The 16245-nt window shown below is 43.7% G+C and overlaps 1 protein-coding gene across 6 annotated transcripts in view; it reads left to right on the top strand.

The window, feature by feature from the left end:
• NHSL1 (NHS like 1) overlaps nt 1-12758 on the top strand; it is a 191603-nt gene extending 178845 nt beyond the window's left edge. For all 6 annotated transcript variants that reach the window (XM_066615022.1, XM_066615008.1, XM_066615031.1 and 3 more), the window contains 3 exons: nt 1568-4924; nt 5467-5596; nt 10636-12758. In XM_066615022.1, coding sequence (XP_066471119.1) covers nt 1568-4924; nt 5467-5596; nt 10636-11284 — 4136 coding nt within the window. In that variant the 3' untranslated portion in view covers nt 11285-12758. The remainder of the gene's footprint in view (nt 1-1567; nt 4925-5466; nt 5597-10635) is intronic.
• Nucleotides 12759-16245: the final 3487 nt, after the last annotated feature.

The raw sequence follows: 16245 nt of genomic DNA, 5'->3' as shown, positions 1-16245 counted from the left end.
TCCCCCAATCCATTGGTTAATTATGTGGAGTACATTGCCCTTGCTTCCGCTTTTGGAATAGTGGAGTGGAGATACCACTGTTTGGGGAAGCAGGCTGTTTGTGCAAAGTTCCCTTTCCTCATGGGTTTCCATCACGAAGGCTTCTGTGTGTGTGCTCTAAGTGTTGATAAATTGAGGCCAGAGAGATACAGCCCCATGCCACGTACCCTATCATCTGCATTGTGGCCCTCCTGGCAGGAGCTTTAGTAAAGAGATGGGTGTGCTGTCATTGGCTACAAATTTGTATCCTGTGGATAATTGTATCCTATGCTCTGCCATTGATAAGTGGATAGCGCAGAGAGGGAGGCAGGTGTGTGAAATTTTCTGTTATTTTTTCCCGTCTTGTAGCTTTCTATTTTTTTTAATTCCTACACCAGCTCTAATGTTGGCACAGCATTGTGCTGACATTTGAGTGTGCCCAGTATCAAGTTAGTCCACTTCTTTGTGTCTCACCGGTGTCTCCACCCTGTATTAGAGTTTACACTGGCTGTAGTTTGCAATGGTATTAAAGATACATCAGCACTGCATTAGGCCAATGTCCAAGAACATGTGCCAAATCTTACAGGACTCAGAACAACAATTCTCAGGTATAGGACTGAACTATAAGAGATCATATAACATCTTGACAAACTCTGTATTGTGCTGAATGCAACAAAAGCTGATATGATTTAAAACCTTTTTAAATTAAAATGTGGGGTGTCTGGAAGTATAGTATTGGTTATCCCCAGTTGACCCTCGCTCTTAAGTTATGGTAACTGTTTTCATATAGTTTGTTCTGAAGCCCAGCATTTTTACGTGAGAATCATCATACTGTAAATGCAATCATATTTACTGCCCAGTCATGTCCGTCACTGTTGCTGCCAATGCAGTCGCACTGACAGTGTGTGCAATGCATGGGGGGGGGGGCAAGCAGGAAGCCTGCCAGAAGTAAATAAAAATATCTTCTACTTACCTCTGAGTAGGCCTCTTGGTGGCCTATGGGTCTCCTCAGATCCAAGCCAGTTATATAACTAGTATGTCCAAGGAAAGAAAAGGGGTGGGAGATAAAGTGTTAAAAATGAGTGGATAAGTTTCCAGCACATGTTGGTGTCACCAGGATCCACTCCTGCCCTCCCCCTTCACTTCCCAAAACTCTCCCTTTGTCCCTCCCCTCCCACGATACATATCCACTACCAACTTACCAGCACTAGTGGAGCTTCTGCAAGCATCTGCTACATGCACCATGCCACTGCCCCATTTGTGGCACCAGCCCAGAAGCTCGCAACAGCAGCCCAGCTTTCACACGGGCATAGAGCCTTCTTGCTGCTGGAACACTACCTCTGGCAACACAAATCTGCAATAGGATTGGGGCATAGGTTTATATTTGAAACAGATGAGCATATTTGTAATACCCAAGGCCAACAAATTGTATTAGACCTTTGGTTTTTGTTTTGTTTTGTTTTGTTTGTTTGTTTGGTTAATGAGTATAGAAAAAAGCCTGTGGTGAAACGGTAATTTGAATAATATTTGTTCTGTTTAACTTCAACAGTTGGCACTGGTAAAAGTGACTTCCGTGGCCATTCACTGTGTGTTCCAGATCACTATTCCACACTAGGAAGACTTGATTGCTATCACTCTGCTATGCAGCAATCTGAAACGAAGGACTCTAGCTGTCAGACAGAGGAAGTCAAAGTGGTGCCACCTTCAGTGAGACGAATACGAGCACAGAAAGGTCAGGGAATTGCAGCCCAAATGTCACAGTTCTCCAATTCCTCTGGAAACATGTCTGTGATGAGTGATTCTGCTGGGGTTGCATTTCCCTCTCGCCTAAACAGCGACCTGGGTTTTTACAGCCTACCTCGGTCTGGGGCAAGAGTGTCCCTGCAATTACTAGAACGTAGGCATAGCCTCTCTAAGTCAACAGAAGATGGAATGTTGTCACGCCCAACAAGCAAACTGCAAGTGGATGATAGTGCAGTTCACATGGGGAAGAGCAGTAGGGCAGGGGTGCTTCAAGGACCACAGTCCCAAGAGATGAAACATGCAGAAAGCCCAGCATGCATGATCTCTCCCATTGCTGCGTACTCGGCCAGCATAATGCCAAATGCTACTTTATCGTCCTCATCAGAGCTAATTGCTGTTCACACCACGCAGAGCGCAGGTTTGCTAGGCAGTAAAACCGCCAATTACTCCTCATATACAAAGTCTAGAGGCAATCTTGTTGCAAACAATATAGCAACCACAAAAGAGCAGCAACAGTCTTCTAGTGGTACCTGGAGTGAGACTAGTTCAATGCATCTTTCACAGACCTCAGACACTTCTATCCCATCAAATGCTGTGATGGTGCTTGCTCTTGGAGATTTGGGAGTATCTCGCATTGGTGCAGGATCAGTAGAGAATGGGCATCAAAATATGGCCTACAGCTGTAAGAGCAGTTTTCCAAGTCACTCCCAGGACAGTGATAGCAAGAGTGAATCCAGTTACTCAGTGGACAAAACACAGGGCAATGGGCTGAACAACACAGAGTGTTGTGCCTACCAGCGTTCGGGAAGTGAGGAGATGCCCTTACATAAGTCAAACTGTGCCACTTCGGGCTGCTCCACGCCTGTGAGTATGGGCAGCCTTGAAAGAGTCTCGACCAAAGAAGACTCAAACTCTTTGTACTCTGTTGATCATGATGGCTATTACACCTCCATGCATGTGGACTCTGGGCTCAAGTCTGGTAAAACCTGCAGCAAAAATAATGAATTTGGAAATCCAAGGCATAGTGTCATTAATGTATTTGATGGGGTTGCGAAAAAATCTCTGGGGGACTTGTCAACCTGCAGTGACAAGTTCCTTTCACGAAGTATATCCTTAAGAAAGGCAAAGAAACCACCACTACCACCATCCAGAACAGACTCTCTTAGAAGGATCCCTAAGAAGAAATCTCAGTCCAATGGTCAAGTACTGGATGACATGCTGATTGCTAGCCTCCAACACTCCCTGCAGTTGAACCTTAAGTCTAAAAATGGCAGCTCCCCATCTCAGAGCCCCAGCAGTGATTATGATGACCCTTGGGTGCTACGCTCTCGTAGTCAGAGCTCTGTGAGTGCCAGCAGCAGCATGATATCTGCAACTGGCTTGAATATGTACTCTATCTGTGCTGTCACACCCTCACAGAGTGAGACAAGCAGCATGAAGTCAGAGTATGCTGATCAGTGGGGTTACTACGGTGACTGTCCTGGGATGCCAGATGATCCCTTGAAATCCCCAGTAATTCAGTCTGCTAATACTGCACCCAAGTTGAATGATTATAACATTAGCCGCTTCAATGAAGGGTCAAGGGCTACTATTCCACAAGTGTCTAGTGCCTTGACCAAACCAAAGACCACTTCCCCAGAAAAGTCTCATAGAGTGACATCGCCATCTAGTGGATATTCTAGCCAGTCCAATACACCCACAGCACTTACACCAGTGCCTGTCGTTTTAAAATCTGTTTCAACAGAAAATGGGAAACCCAAGTTGAAACCTAAAGTGCCTGAAAGAAAGTCTTCCCTGCTGTCCTCAGTTTCACTGTCTCCCTCTTCCACCTCTCTTTCTTCCAATACATCTACTGAAGGGAGTGTGAATGTGAAGAAATCAGATCCTGCCATGAGCTTCCCTCTAGTTTCTCCTTCGATGCCAATGTCTCCAGACTCTGATGACCATCTTCTTCCTCCCCCACCTCCCCCCTTAACAGATGTTATGGATCTGCCTCCCCCACCTGGATCTCCCAATTTCCCTCCACCACCACCTGAATCTGTTATGGGTGCATCTTTTCCTCAGAGTGTTCCATGGTTTCATTGTCCACCACAGGATGTATCAGGGAGTCATTTCTCTCCCTCATCTGTTCCCATTCCATATCCTCCCTCTCCCCCTTTCCCTTCTTCAGGTCCTCCGCCAGCCCCACCACTGGACCCAAAATTTACAAACAATGCATATAAACATATGTCATATTCTTTCAAGAAATATAATCAGGAAGATTCCTGTAAGAGCACAATAAAACAACCACTCAAGGAAGGTCCCATTAGACCCACAATGCCCCTAGTAACCACCCAAGCACTGCAGATGGTACAGTTGAGGTCTGTGAGGAAAACAATGATGCCAGAGGTGGAACCATCCATTCAATCTGCTTCTGAAACCAATTCTCAGGAAAAATTGACTCTACCACCTTTAAAACCATGTGTGTCAATAAGACACAGTGATAGCCTGGATGAAGATGAAGTCAAATTCCATGGTGCTTCTGACAAGAGCACTGACAAAAGTCCCAGTCAGAGGGGTTATCCAGGTCTCTGTGGTGACACCCCTGAACCTACTAGTGGTAAAATATCTGGAAATACAGCCAATCTCGCTACATCGTTTGCCAATGATTTACTGCCAGCAAATGTTGAAGAAGCACCAGTGCAGAACAAAGGTTCCTGCTCTGAACTTGCAAGTTCATCACTTCAGGGACAGTCAGGATATCTCAGCAAGCCTCAGGATATATTACCAAACAAAAAACCACCACCTGTTTCAAAGAAGCCCAAACTGTTCCTGATTGTGCCACCCCCACAGCCCGATGTTACAGCAGAAAAAATAACTGAAGTGGGTGAAACAGTCAGAAGCACTCCAAGTGTATCTAATAGTGATGCTGCAGTTCCACAGTACAGTCAGGCTAAACATTATCTTCCTGATGGACTCTGTTCCCATGAAATGGACTCTGGCAGCCTGGTTCCAGAAGGAGGAGCTGTAGGTTCCATCTCTTGTGAGACAGTGGAAACCAGTGTCCCTACACTGCAGCTCGGGCAGGAGGAGCAGTCTTGTTTATGTGAAGATAGCAGCTGTGCCAGAAATGGAGTATGTGTCTGTACAGCAGACAAACATCCATCTCAAGGGGATGAAAGTGGTAAGTCTGTTTTCTGTTCTTCATTTTCACCTAGTGTATTGGTGATTAGGCATACTTGGGAATGAAAGTGGGGAAGGTTATTCTGTTGAGTTCATTACAAAACCTTCAGTTTTCTTAAAGGAAATCAGCTTCAGTTAATTGTGTGTAAAGAATTCCTATTGCATTCTTTATTTAACTTAATAAAGTGAGAAATCAACTGTAAATCAGGATTTGATTAATCTATCTTTATTTTAAATATTCCTGATATAAATATGTAGCTTTTAAATTGAGGCAGTAGTGTGTCATTATAGGATTGGGGAAGAGGAACAAATCTTCAAAGGGAATTTATATTTGAGATAAACAGTAGTCTTTTACCGATTGCAGTTACCCAAAATAATTTTTGTTACCAGTTTTTTTTTTAAAAAGATGGAAGTATAGGGTTTTTTTGGTTAGAAAAATATAGAGGGTTTTTTTTTTCTCTGTTCACTGCTGAACTAGGATCACTGTTTTCTTCTGATGTTGGTAGTTTCTAATGCTTCATAATTTTCCCACTTTCTTTTTAGCTGAGTTGTTTGAATCAAATACAGCAAATAGCTTTTTACTGCAGAGCCCTAATTATGGGGAAGGCAGTGAGATGGTGGCAATGCCAGCTCGCCCAAGGACCACTGAGGATCTTTTTGCAGCAATTCACAGGTATTGCTTAATCTGCCTTATTTGTATTTCTGCATCCATTATCCCTCATAGGGCACAATCCTAACCAGGTCTACTCAGAAGTAAGTCCTATTTTGTCCAATGGGGCTTACACTCAGGGAAGTGGGGTTTGGATTGCAGCCATCGTTTTTTTATAAAGTTATCCCAAGTTTCACAATGTTGTTTTTAATGCTTTTAATTTTTTTAAACGCTTTAGAGCCCAGTAATATGCATCTTTAGTTAGAATCGGTCAGCTATATGCACCTTTCATTCCTTTGAAATAACCTTTCATAAATTCTGACACTAAAGTTTGCTGCCAGTGAAATCAAGTGTGATAGGATTGTCAGTTTTGCCCCTTTAAGTGCCACGTGACTCCTTGTGTATTTTGTACTGTTGCTCTCAATCTGCTTGATTTAACATATACTGTTGCTTTCTCTGTGTACCTTTTGTTTTCATTCCCTCTGCCCTCCATCCCTTTTCACTCTCCTTCGCTGATTATATGGTGCAGTTTGGGACAGAGGCTCAACGCTAATGCTTCATGGCAAGCTTGGCTTAAACTGGCAAGTAAACATGATATATCAGTCATATGTCAAAACATATGGCAATAGCTGGATTATAGATTGCCATAATCCGGTTGAAGATGGGATACTATTTTGTGGCACGCTGGTTTGTCAGTTGACAAGTGCAATACAGACGTTCTTCCCTTGATTAAGAAAAAAAGTTGATGACTAATGTGTACCATATTTTATTGGGACTGTTGCAGATATTGTTCTTCAGCTTGTCTCTTTAATTTGATATTTTTAGACAATAATAATTTTAAAAAGAGAGAGTTTAAGGAAGCTTTAGCTAGAAAGCTAAAACTTACCCTGAGAAGAAATAGCAGTCTTAACTTGGAATATCTAAATGTGCAACACTGGTTCCATCTTGTGGTCATTTCTTGCTATGTATTAAATAGATTTCTGAAATGTCAAAGTATAATTGAAATATGGCTATATGAGTCTCTCTCACACACAGCAAGTCTCCACAGGTTCATTACATTAGGGGCTGCACCCATGACTCTAGCATGCATATATAGACTTACTTGCTGTGTGGAGGAATGCTCTGGTCTGTTTACTTTCATAGAGGTCAAAATGACGCCCTTGTGCTTGGGTCACCAGTCTTTTGGACAAGCTATTCCACAATAAAATGGGTACAGGCCAGGTTCCAAGCTCATTGACTAATTAGGCAAAGGGTGCCCCTAACAAAGTACAGCACATTAAAATATAGCATGGAAGTCTACTGTTCATAAAAAAAGAAAAGGGGGGGGCAAGAGCTGAACCTGTGGGCGGCCATAAAATAGCTCTTTGAATTTATAGAATTCATCCTGTTTGAGGAAAGGAGAGTGGCTGCATTCACATGATCCACTCTGTTGGTTTGTCATTATGAGAACAAGCAGGCCAAGTGTTGGGCTTATGTGCTCCGCTTCCCTTCCCCCCCCACACACACACACATGAAAGGATGAGATAAGAAGTGTCTGAAAAATTAGTTGCAAACCTTTTCTGAAGCCTTTCATCTCATCTCTTCTCATGTGACAGAGGGAGTGTGTGAGCTTGGGGCCCATGTCTGCTCATTTCTGCAAGGACAAACAAATGCTATGTTGCTAGGTCTGAATTGGGCCAGATAGTTGCTGTTGATGTAAAAGGGCAAACTCTATTGTGAACAAGCCCTGAATAAAAGTTTGTTATAAAGACTAGAGAACATTTCTCTGGAAATTCCTGGAATTTGATCTTGTAGGCTCTTTCAAGTCATTTACTGTAAGAATAGGCATTGCTGCCCATTAACTGACATAGCACAATTTGATGTTTAATTTTTCCTCATGCTGTGACATAGTGTGAACTGTATCTGTGCCTGTAATGGGAGACTTCTTATAATGGCCAGAAAGGGGGATTATAGAGTAAGCTGGATGTGGACATAAAAGGAAGTGCAGTTAAGTCCCATTGTTTTCAATGGCCTTGAAGCACATTTAATTTTCTGTGATGAGATTTGTATATTTCTTGCAAGGGTCATAGTCTGTATTGCACAATTATACAAAGTGATGTAAAGTGACGTGTATATTTTGTGGTAAATCTTGTTCATACTATAAGTACAGAAAGCACTTTTATGTTTTTTGGTATTATTGCACAGTACTACGTATATACCTTTTTCCTCTGGGTATGTTCTACAGACCCACAAAGATACAACATTATCTAACCTCTACTAGCATACACTTATACACCTCTCATTTTTCCCCTCAATATTTCCAGTCTTTTCTCATTTTAAACACCATGTCATGTATCGGCAGACCTTTCTTTCTTTCTTTCTTTCTTTCTTTCTTTCTTTCTTTCTTTCTTTCTTTCTTTCTTTCTTTCTTTCTTTCTTTCTTTCTTTCTTTCTTTCTTTCTTTCTTTCTTTCTTTCTTTCTTTCTTTCTTTCTGGGTTGGTTCAACTAACAAAAAGGTTATCTCCTTCCTTTCCTCCTTACGTCTGGCATGAAGCTTTGATGACAAAAACCTGATTAGTTAAACCAGAAGTTCCCAAACTGGGGCATCCTGATGCCTCTGCCAGGGAACCTCCATCACTGCCCCCTTAAGGGGCAGAGCAGCAGCAGTGGTGGCGCCACAATCATGGAAGTGCTGAGGATACAGGGGCTTTTTCTTCTTACCTAGGGATTGCCTAGAGAGACTGGGGAGCCTCTGCCCCCCTCTCCCCATGCCTCCAAAACTCTGTAAAAAGCAAAAAATAGCCTCTTCCCATTTCACAACAAAAAATAAGAAGTGGCTATTTTTTCCTTTTTTCAGAACTTAGGAGGCCTGGGGAGACCTGCAGAGTGGGGACACAGTCCCCCCAGAGTCTCTGGGGAGCCATAGCGACGCCTAGGTAAGTTAAAAACAAACTCTTTATCCCTGGCAGTGGCGCAATCGCGTCACTTCTCCTCTCCCCTCCCTTCCCTCCAAACACTTACAGATTCCCAAACTCTCCTGAGAGTTTGGGAACTGCTAAGTTAAACCAAAGTGCTGTGTTTTAGCAATAGGTTACAAATAGGCTATGAAACTAGGATCAGATCCCAGCTTCATATCCTGGTCTGAAAACTAGTTAATCCACAGCTTCCCGGTTCAGAGAACAGAAGGAATCATTGTTTAACCAACCAGGATTCTTTCATGTATGAGGTGAAGGGGTTCGGCACTCATTTCTACCACGGTCATAATCCCTCTCTCTTGTGGAGCTGAAACTCAAACTGTTGAAACTGAAGCCATACATGACATGATAATGTGTGCTTTAGATAAAATTATTTGTAAACATATACATGATGCAAAAACATTGTTTTAGAAACTCTTATGTCACATTTTTTAAACATTAGACCAGGGCTTTTCAGACTGGAACGTTGTGACACCCCAGCCTGCGGGCCCTGGCCTCTGCTGCCTTAAGGGGCAGGGGAAGCAAGGAGGCAGGGAGGAAGCAGCAGTGCGATCCCCAGGATCGCACCACTCAGGGGGCTGCAGGTGCTTGGGTGCACTTACCCGAGCCTCCTGCCGCCTCCTTGGGGTGCGGGGAGCCCTGCACGACCTTCTGCAGGGCTCCTGCAGCTTCAAAAGTGAAAGTGGAGCAATCATGCTCCACTTCCGGTTTAGTGTAGGCAGGCCGCAATCGCTCCACTTTTACTTTCCAAGCTCTGGGGAGCCCTGCAGAAGGTCATGCAGGCTGCAGGAGGCTTGGGAAAGTGCACCCAAGCTCCTGTAGCCCCCTGAGCGGCCCGATTCCCAGGATCGCCTTCCCCCTGCCCCCGCTGCCTCCCCCCGCCCCCGCAAGAGCTTAGATCTGCTGCATCAGGCCATTCGTTGTGGCTGAGGCAGAAATCTCAACTTGGAATCATGTTTATCCTTCCCTCTCCCCCCCCCCACCTGCTCACTGCATGAGTGGACTGGGCTATACAGCTTGTATTTGAATGCCTTTTCTCTGTGACCCTGATTTTAAAAAAACTGTATTCTTTCCATATGCAAATTGAGTTGTTCAAATAAATGTAGAGTAGCTTTACTTTACAGTTCCCTTTACTTACTTTCTGCCTGTGGGGGAGGATTAGGTACATGCACAAGCCCAAGACATAATGCTGAGTGCTAGTTTCTCCCCCGGACACTGACGAGGGAACTCATAGCTCTGACTTTTGAGCTGGGTAACCACAAAACATTTTGATTACTTTGTTATATATTCTAAGCCAGAGAAAACGAAATAAGCCATACGTGTTCAAATGGAAGTCCTAGCTTTCTTTTTAAATGAGCTGCATTCCTTGGGCAACATTAATGTAAAATTAGTGTTAACTTGAAAGCAACGCTACAGTACTTGCATTTTACCCTATGTAGCTAATAACTCAGCTACTCCGTTTTTACCCATAAAATGTGTAAGTTTCCCCCCTATGCAGAATAATCCTTTGTTTTTAAGCAATGTCCTTTTCCTGTTCTGCAAGTTAATGTGGCTGCTTTTAGATGATACTATGTGCAAATTACCTTTTGATAGACTAAAATGCTTGTTAGGCTGTTAGCTCCCCACAGAGCATATCAATTTCATTTAGACTCCATTAATTTTAATTCCCTTGGCAATTTCATTCTGAGAACCTTGGCAAATGTATCTAGGATATATTCTGTAGGCTTCATTCATTTGGAGGAGAAGGCTTCATTTGCAAGATGTTTCATTAAGAAAATATGATTTAGCAAGATTCAGATATTTCCTTCACAAAATATTAATGAAAAAGTAAGCCTCAGTTTTCTTGGATATTATCACTTACAAGTAATTAAGTGAATTTCCTGTACAGTTAATAAAAATAGGTGTTTTATTTCTGAATCTGACTCTTGTTATCAAAATGTCACCATTTCTTTTTCCAAGAATATATCCTATTAAACTCTGAACTAGTCCCCATATTTTAGCTTGTTACAAGCCTTTTTTTCTGTTATGTGAGATAAGGAAATTCCCTTATATGAAAGGTTCATATTTTTCTATTTTTTTTCTTTCTTCCTTGTACATTAAAATCACAGATCCAAAAGGAAAGTCCTTGGCCGCAAAGACTCTGAGGATGACCGGACACGAAATCATTCTCCATCACCCCCAGTTACGCCCACTGGTGCTTCCCCAAACCTAACTTCCCTCAAGCAAGCAGGATCCATTCAGAGAAATATTCGCAAGAGCAGCACTAGCAATGACAATTTCAAAGCACTGCTGCTTAAAAAAGGGAGTCGCTCTGATACCAGTTCACGCATGTCGGCTGCAGAGATGCTAAAGAATACAGACCCAAGATTTCAAAGAGGCAAGGTAGATTCTTTGTGGGACCCTAGTGACAGTACTGCAAGCTGTTCTCCTACCAAGAGCAGACGGGCCCAAGAGGAATGGGCCAGGAGTGAAGGTCTGATGCCAAGAAGCCTGTCCTTTTCCAGCACCAGGTATAGCCGATCGCGAACCCCACCCTCTGCTGCAAGCAGCAAATACAATGTTCGAAACCGGATCCAGAGTAGCCCCATGACTGCTATTAGTGAGGGAGATGTGGAAGCAATTGAACCTGTGGAGAGCAGGACTCGTGGGACTTCAGAAGAGGGGCAGCTTGATGTCTTCGACAGTGATGAAATGGACATTAATGAAGAGGTGGGATCAAGTGAGGAGACCACAGCTCACTTGGACTTGATAACTTAACTGGTTCCTTTGAGGATGTGTGTATGCCCTTCAGCTGAAAAAAAAATGAGGATTAATAAGTAAGGCACTGTGGTGTTAGACTTTGAGAAGGTATGCGTAATGAGTAAGGAGCCAGGCCTAGTAGAAAGCCCAAACTAGTACAGTTTGCCAAGCATTTAACACATGTATAGCAGTAACAATACCTCTGCATGGCTTGGTTGGATGGGGCTTGTGGTTTAAAAGAAACATGCAGCCAGACATCTGTATTAAAGCCTTAAAAGTCCTCTAGAGGGGGAAAAACCCCAGATAGTCTTGGGGGGTGTGTGACTTTTTTTCTGAGGGTGTAAAAATTAGAGTTGACCTGCTAAGAAAATGGGAAGCTTCTGTGGTACAGGGTGGCAGTAGCTTTTTAAGTGTTATATTTATGAAATCTAGTAATCTCTTGGAGCAGGGAAAGGTAGAATGAACTGGGCAGCCTATTAGAGTTAGCAGGGTTGGCATTGTCCCATGGCTTTTTCTGTTGTGGGTTGCTCTGATAGCAGAACAGGCCAACCAGATTTTGAATTAATTTTTTAGAAGTCCAACAGGAAAGAAGCACTGTTGTGACACAGAACTGACTGCTGTGCAGCCGTATACCAGACCCATCTGCTGGGCTCTCCAGAAGCCTGTGTTCCCCTATGAATTAGTTCCTTTGAATGGAAATGGAGATGTCCCTTAGGAGAATTGAAATAAAAGGCTGCAGATGTGTGACGAGGATGTAGCTATATCTGGGGTGTGAGAGGAACTCAATAAGCAAATCACTTATTTCTAAATTCGACATAAAACCCAACGTCTGAGAAGTTACAGTATAGAACTGTGAAGTGTTCCCTTTTTCAATTAAACTATGTGGGAATTGCATTGTTGCCAGTTTTTTCATGTTTGTCAAAATGGGAAAATATTTGAATGACAAACATATCATTTGAATCAAACACTTGCTAACTTTTGGTTACCAAAGAATACATTAGAAGTAGTTTTATTTTTTGGTCTGCAGTCAGAATTTCCTTGATTTGAGGAAAGAACTTTAACCATTTAGCAGGGTTTGCCTAATTTTTTTGAGTATTTTACCATTGACAATTTGTGTCTTTTAAAGAAATGTTTTCTTACACAAAAAGAAAGTAACTGATAACAAAAATCAGGTGGTAATTTTGACCACAGTTTTTTTTAAAGAGTTTTAGTTTTTAAAAAGAATTGCTGCATAACTTGATGGTTTGCAATTTTTACAATGTTTGTACATTCTGGACAATTTTTGTCCTCCCACTGTTGGAATTTTTCCATTTATAGAGAATGAGAAGAATTCTCTATGGAGATAACTTATTTTAATGAAAAACATTTGTGACACCATTTCTTTATCTTAGTGCTGGTTAGTAAATGTAAATTTAAGGGCCTTCGTCTGCTCAAGAAGAGGATGGTGACAATGCTGTGACTCTGCTTCAATAAACAAGGCTGCCATTTGTCATCTTGTGTCTCAAGTCAATAACAGAACACTTGGAAACCAATGCTGAAACCCAACCTATGGCAAGAAAGTTTGTGATGTGTTTGGACAAGTAGGGTCTGTGGACCTGGCTATGGCATACCATCTTGTCCGCCTCTTCATGGCTCCATGTTCTGCAGTGCAATAGACAAGTGGTTCTCAAATCTTTTAGCAATGGGAATGACAGTCTGCCAAGCCCCACTGGAAGTGATGTCATTAACCTGGACAGAAATGACATAATCGATTCAGGCTTAAAACCTCAGCTGCGTTCAGCCAAAAGTCCCACTACACAGCATGCTTGTGTTGTTAATTTACATAGCTCAGAATTCAAACAGTCCAGTTCCCAAGTCAAAACAAAACACGGATCCTTCTCTAACCACACAGACCTCCCCGCTTTCCAGCATACCATCTTCCTTCCTATTCAAGGCAAAGCACCATGCCTTCTCCCGGTGGGAGCCCACCCTGCCCAGCAGCTCTATACCCTGTATTTTCAGCTTTGTATTTTCAATGGCAGCTGAGCTAGGTGCTATGCAACCCACCTGAAATTAGCTCATGACCCACAGTATGAGAAACCCTACAGCCTGATCCTACCTAAGTTCCCCAGCGCTGATGTAGCATTGTTGGTATGGTTTGTACTGCATCCCAAGGGAAATTTATCTGGTGGAAAGTCTTCTAAGGGTAAGGGGAACCTAAGAACAGCCCCATAGATCAGGCCATAGGCCCATCTAGTCCAGCTTCCTGTATCTTACAGAGGCCCACCAAATGCCCCAGGGAGCACACCAGATAACAAGAGTCCTCATCCTGGTGCCCTCCCTTGCATCTGGCCTTCTGACATAGCCCATTTCTAAAAGCAGGAAGTTGCACGTGCACATCATGGCTTGTAACCCATAATGGATTTTTCCTCCAGAAACTTGTCCAATCCCCTTTTAAAGGCATCCAGGCCAGATACCATCACCACATCCTGCAACAAGGAGTTCCGCAGACTGACCACACGCTGAGTAAAGAAATATTTTCTTTTGTCTGTCCTAACTCTCCCAGCACTCAATTTTAGTGGCTGTCCCCTGGTTCTGGTGTTATGTGAGAGTGTAAAGAGCATCTCCCTATCCACTCTGTCCATCCCCTGCATAATTTTGTACGTCTCAATCATGTCCCCCCTCAGGCACCTCTTTTCTAGGCAGAAGAGGCCCAAATGCAGTAGTATTTCCTCATAAAATACTTTATGAGGAAAGTAACCTTTCCTCATAAGGAAGGTGCCCCAGCCCAGTAATCATCTTAGTTGCTCTGTTTTGGACATTCAGCCCCTTTCACTGAGGAATGCCCCAGCTGCTGCTATGGGTCAGCTCTGACCCACGTTAGTGGTGTTGCTGGCATAAATCCACACTGAGCTGGGGAATCAGGCCCAGGAAGGGGGGAAGATACAGCACACACTGCGTCGCCAATCCAACCCTCTCCTGGGTCAGATTAGCCCTGTCAGCGGCCACTCTGTCCTGCCCCTTCCCTGTCATGTCCTGCCCCTCTACCATTTAGCACAAATCTTACCTTCTCTGGCAGGTGCCACACCTTTTGCTGGCTAAAGGGAGAAGGCCTTGACCTTCCTGCCAGTGGGCCTGGATGGTGCATTGTCACAACATGCATTATGGCACAGAGACCCATTAGGATTGGGCCAAAAAAATAAACAACTCACAGTAGAAACATAGTATGTGTGTATGTACATGTGAGTGTGCATGCATGCAAGCATATTTGCTGTTGTGATGTGTGACATTGTCTCATGCTTCTGACTTACCAGAAATGTTTTAGACTATAAAGGACTCCAAGTTTGAGTCCTTTTTTAGTTAGAAGTAAATATCACAGGGGTTAAAGTAAATAAATCCTGACAGTAACTTCTCACCTTTATGGAGACATTATTTTGTCCAAATTTTGTCCAAATATTTATTTGCAGCAGAGAGCATAGGTTGCAGAAGGAGGACAAAAGTGTTTGATATCTTCTGGTGTCAATTTTTGTCTTTTACCTTGGACACCGTTTACCTTTTCTAAGCATAGGCAACCTGTCACATCTTTATATTTACTTTCAAAAACTCTTCTCTGTTGCTTAGGTCAGAAGGCCTTGTATGAATTTGCAGCACATAAGCCTGCTATAAGTAGTCATGCCATCTTACAGCAAGATTTTTCTGATTTAAGACAGCTTTGTCTTCCAGATGTGCAAATGAATACTTTATATTAATTTAGATACTAAATGAGACATACATGTATGTCTCCTTTTTAGCTGGCTATTATCTAGGTCAGGGATAGGCAACCTTAAACACTCAAAGAGCCATTTGGACCTGTTTTCTGGAGAAAAGAAAGCCTCTGGAGCCACAAAACCCTTTTGACATCTAAAATGAAGATGCTTTGCAGTGGTGGGATTCAAATAAATTAACAGGTTCTATATCCTAATGACCATTTTAAGTATACCAAAAGATATACCGAAAGGTAGTTTAATTCATGCATTAAATACTCAAATAAGAACAATGAAAGAGGTACACAAAACTAGATTGCATGTCCAAAACTACTGCATGTCCAGTAGCCCCCCCCCACATTCCCATCAATTATCCAGACACCCATGGGTGCACGTGGGAAGGGGAGTCAGGGTGTTAAAACCCCATTTGTTTATGTGCCCTCCCCCACACTGGCAGGCGGGTGGCGCTGCGGCTCGGGTGGGAGGGGACGCACAGCGGCGGGGGGGCTTGCCCTCTGAGGTGGCGGAGGCTCTTTGGGCAGGAGCTGCTCCGGCGCCCTCCTCTTCATCCCGCCCGCGCAGTCCATCTCTGATCTGGCCTCACCTGTGTTGAGGCTGGAAGTTCAGCACTTTGCGACCCACTGGGAGAGCTGATCCCAAGACAGGAGGAGCCTCCAGGCGCAGGAGCAGTCTATTTCAATCCCGCCCACCAGCCAGTTCGGCCGGGGAGGGGAGGCGCGGGGCTGGCAGCTGGACTGCTTCTCCCGCCCTCGTCAGCGCAGCTGCATGTGCGGGCGCGCCGGCCATTTGCACCCTCTCATACATTCATCCGCGCAGCCACAGGAGGCATTGGAGCTGCGCGTGCGCGCTCACACAGGCTGGTGAGCAGCAGTCGTGTTGCGGGAGACTCACGTTGGCCGCGTCCGGTGCAACCCCCTTTCCCCCGGGACGGGTTGGCCCTGCATGGAGCCGCAGCAGACGGCTGAAAGAGCCGCATGCAGCTCTGGAGCCACGGGTTGCCGACCCCAGCTCTAGGTCCTCTATGTGCAAGAGCAAATGTGAAAGGGTGTCAGAATGGACAAAAGAGAAAATTAGCTAGCAATAGCAAAACAGCAACAGTTATTCATTTTTCATGAATCATTCTTTAACCTATCTTTTAATGAGTCAAATTTCACACCTTAGTTGAGTACATGTACAGGAATCCATACAATATCCAAATTAGGAACAAAATAGTGCCTTAGAGTTTCATGGGCAAAA

Source organism: Tiliqua scincoides, chromosome 1 (genome assembly GCF_035046505.1).
Source record: "Tiliqua scincoides isolate rTilSci1 chromosome 1, rTilSci1.hap2, whole genome shotgun sequence".
In the NCBI taxonomy this organism is placed as follows: Eukaryota; Metazoa; Chordata; class Lepidosauria; order Squamata; family Scincidae; genus Tiliqua; species Tiliqua scincoides.
The sequence above is the reverse complement of the archived record's forward strand: the minus strand, read 5'-3'. Positions and strand labels throughout refer to the sequence as shown.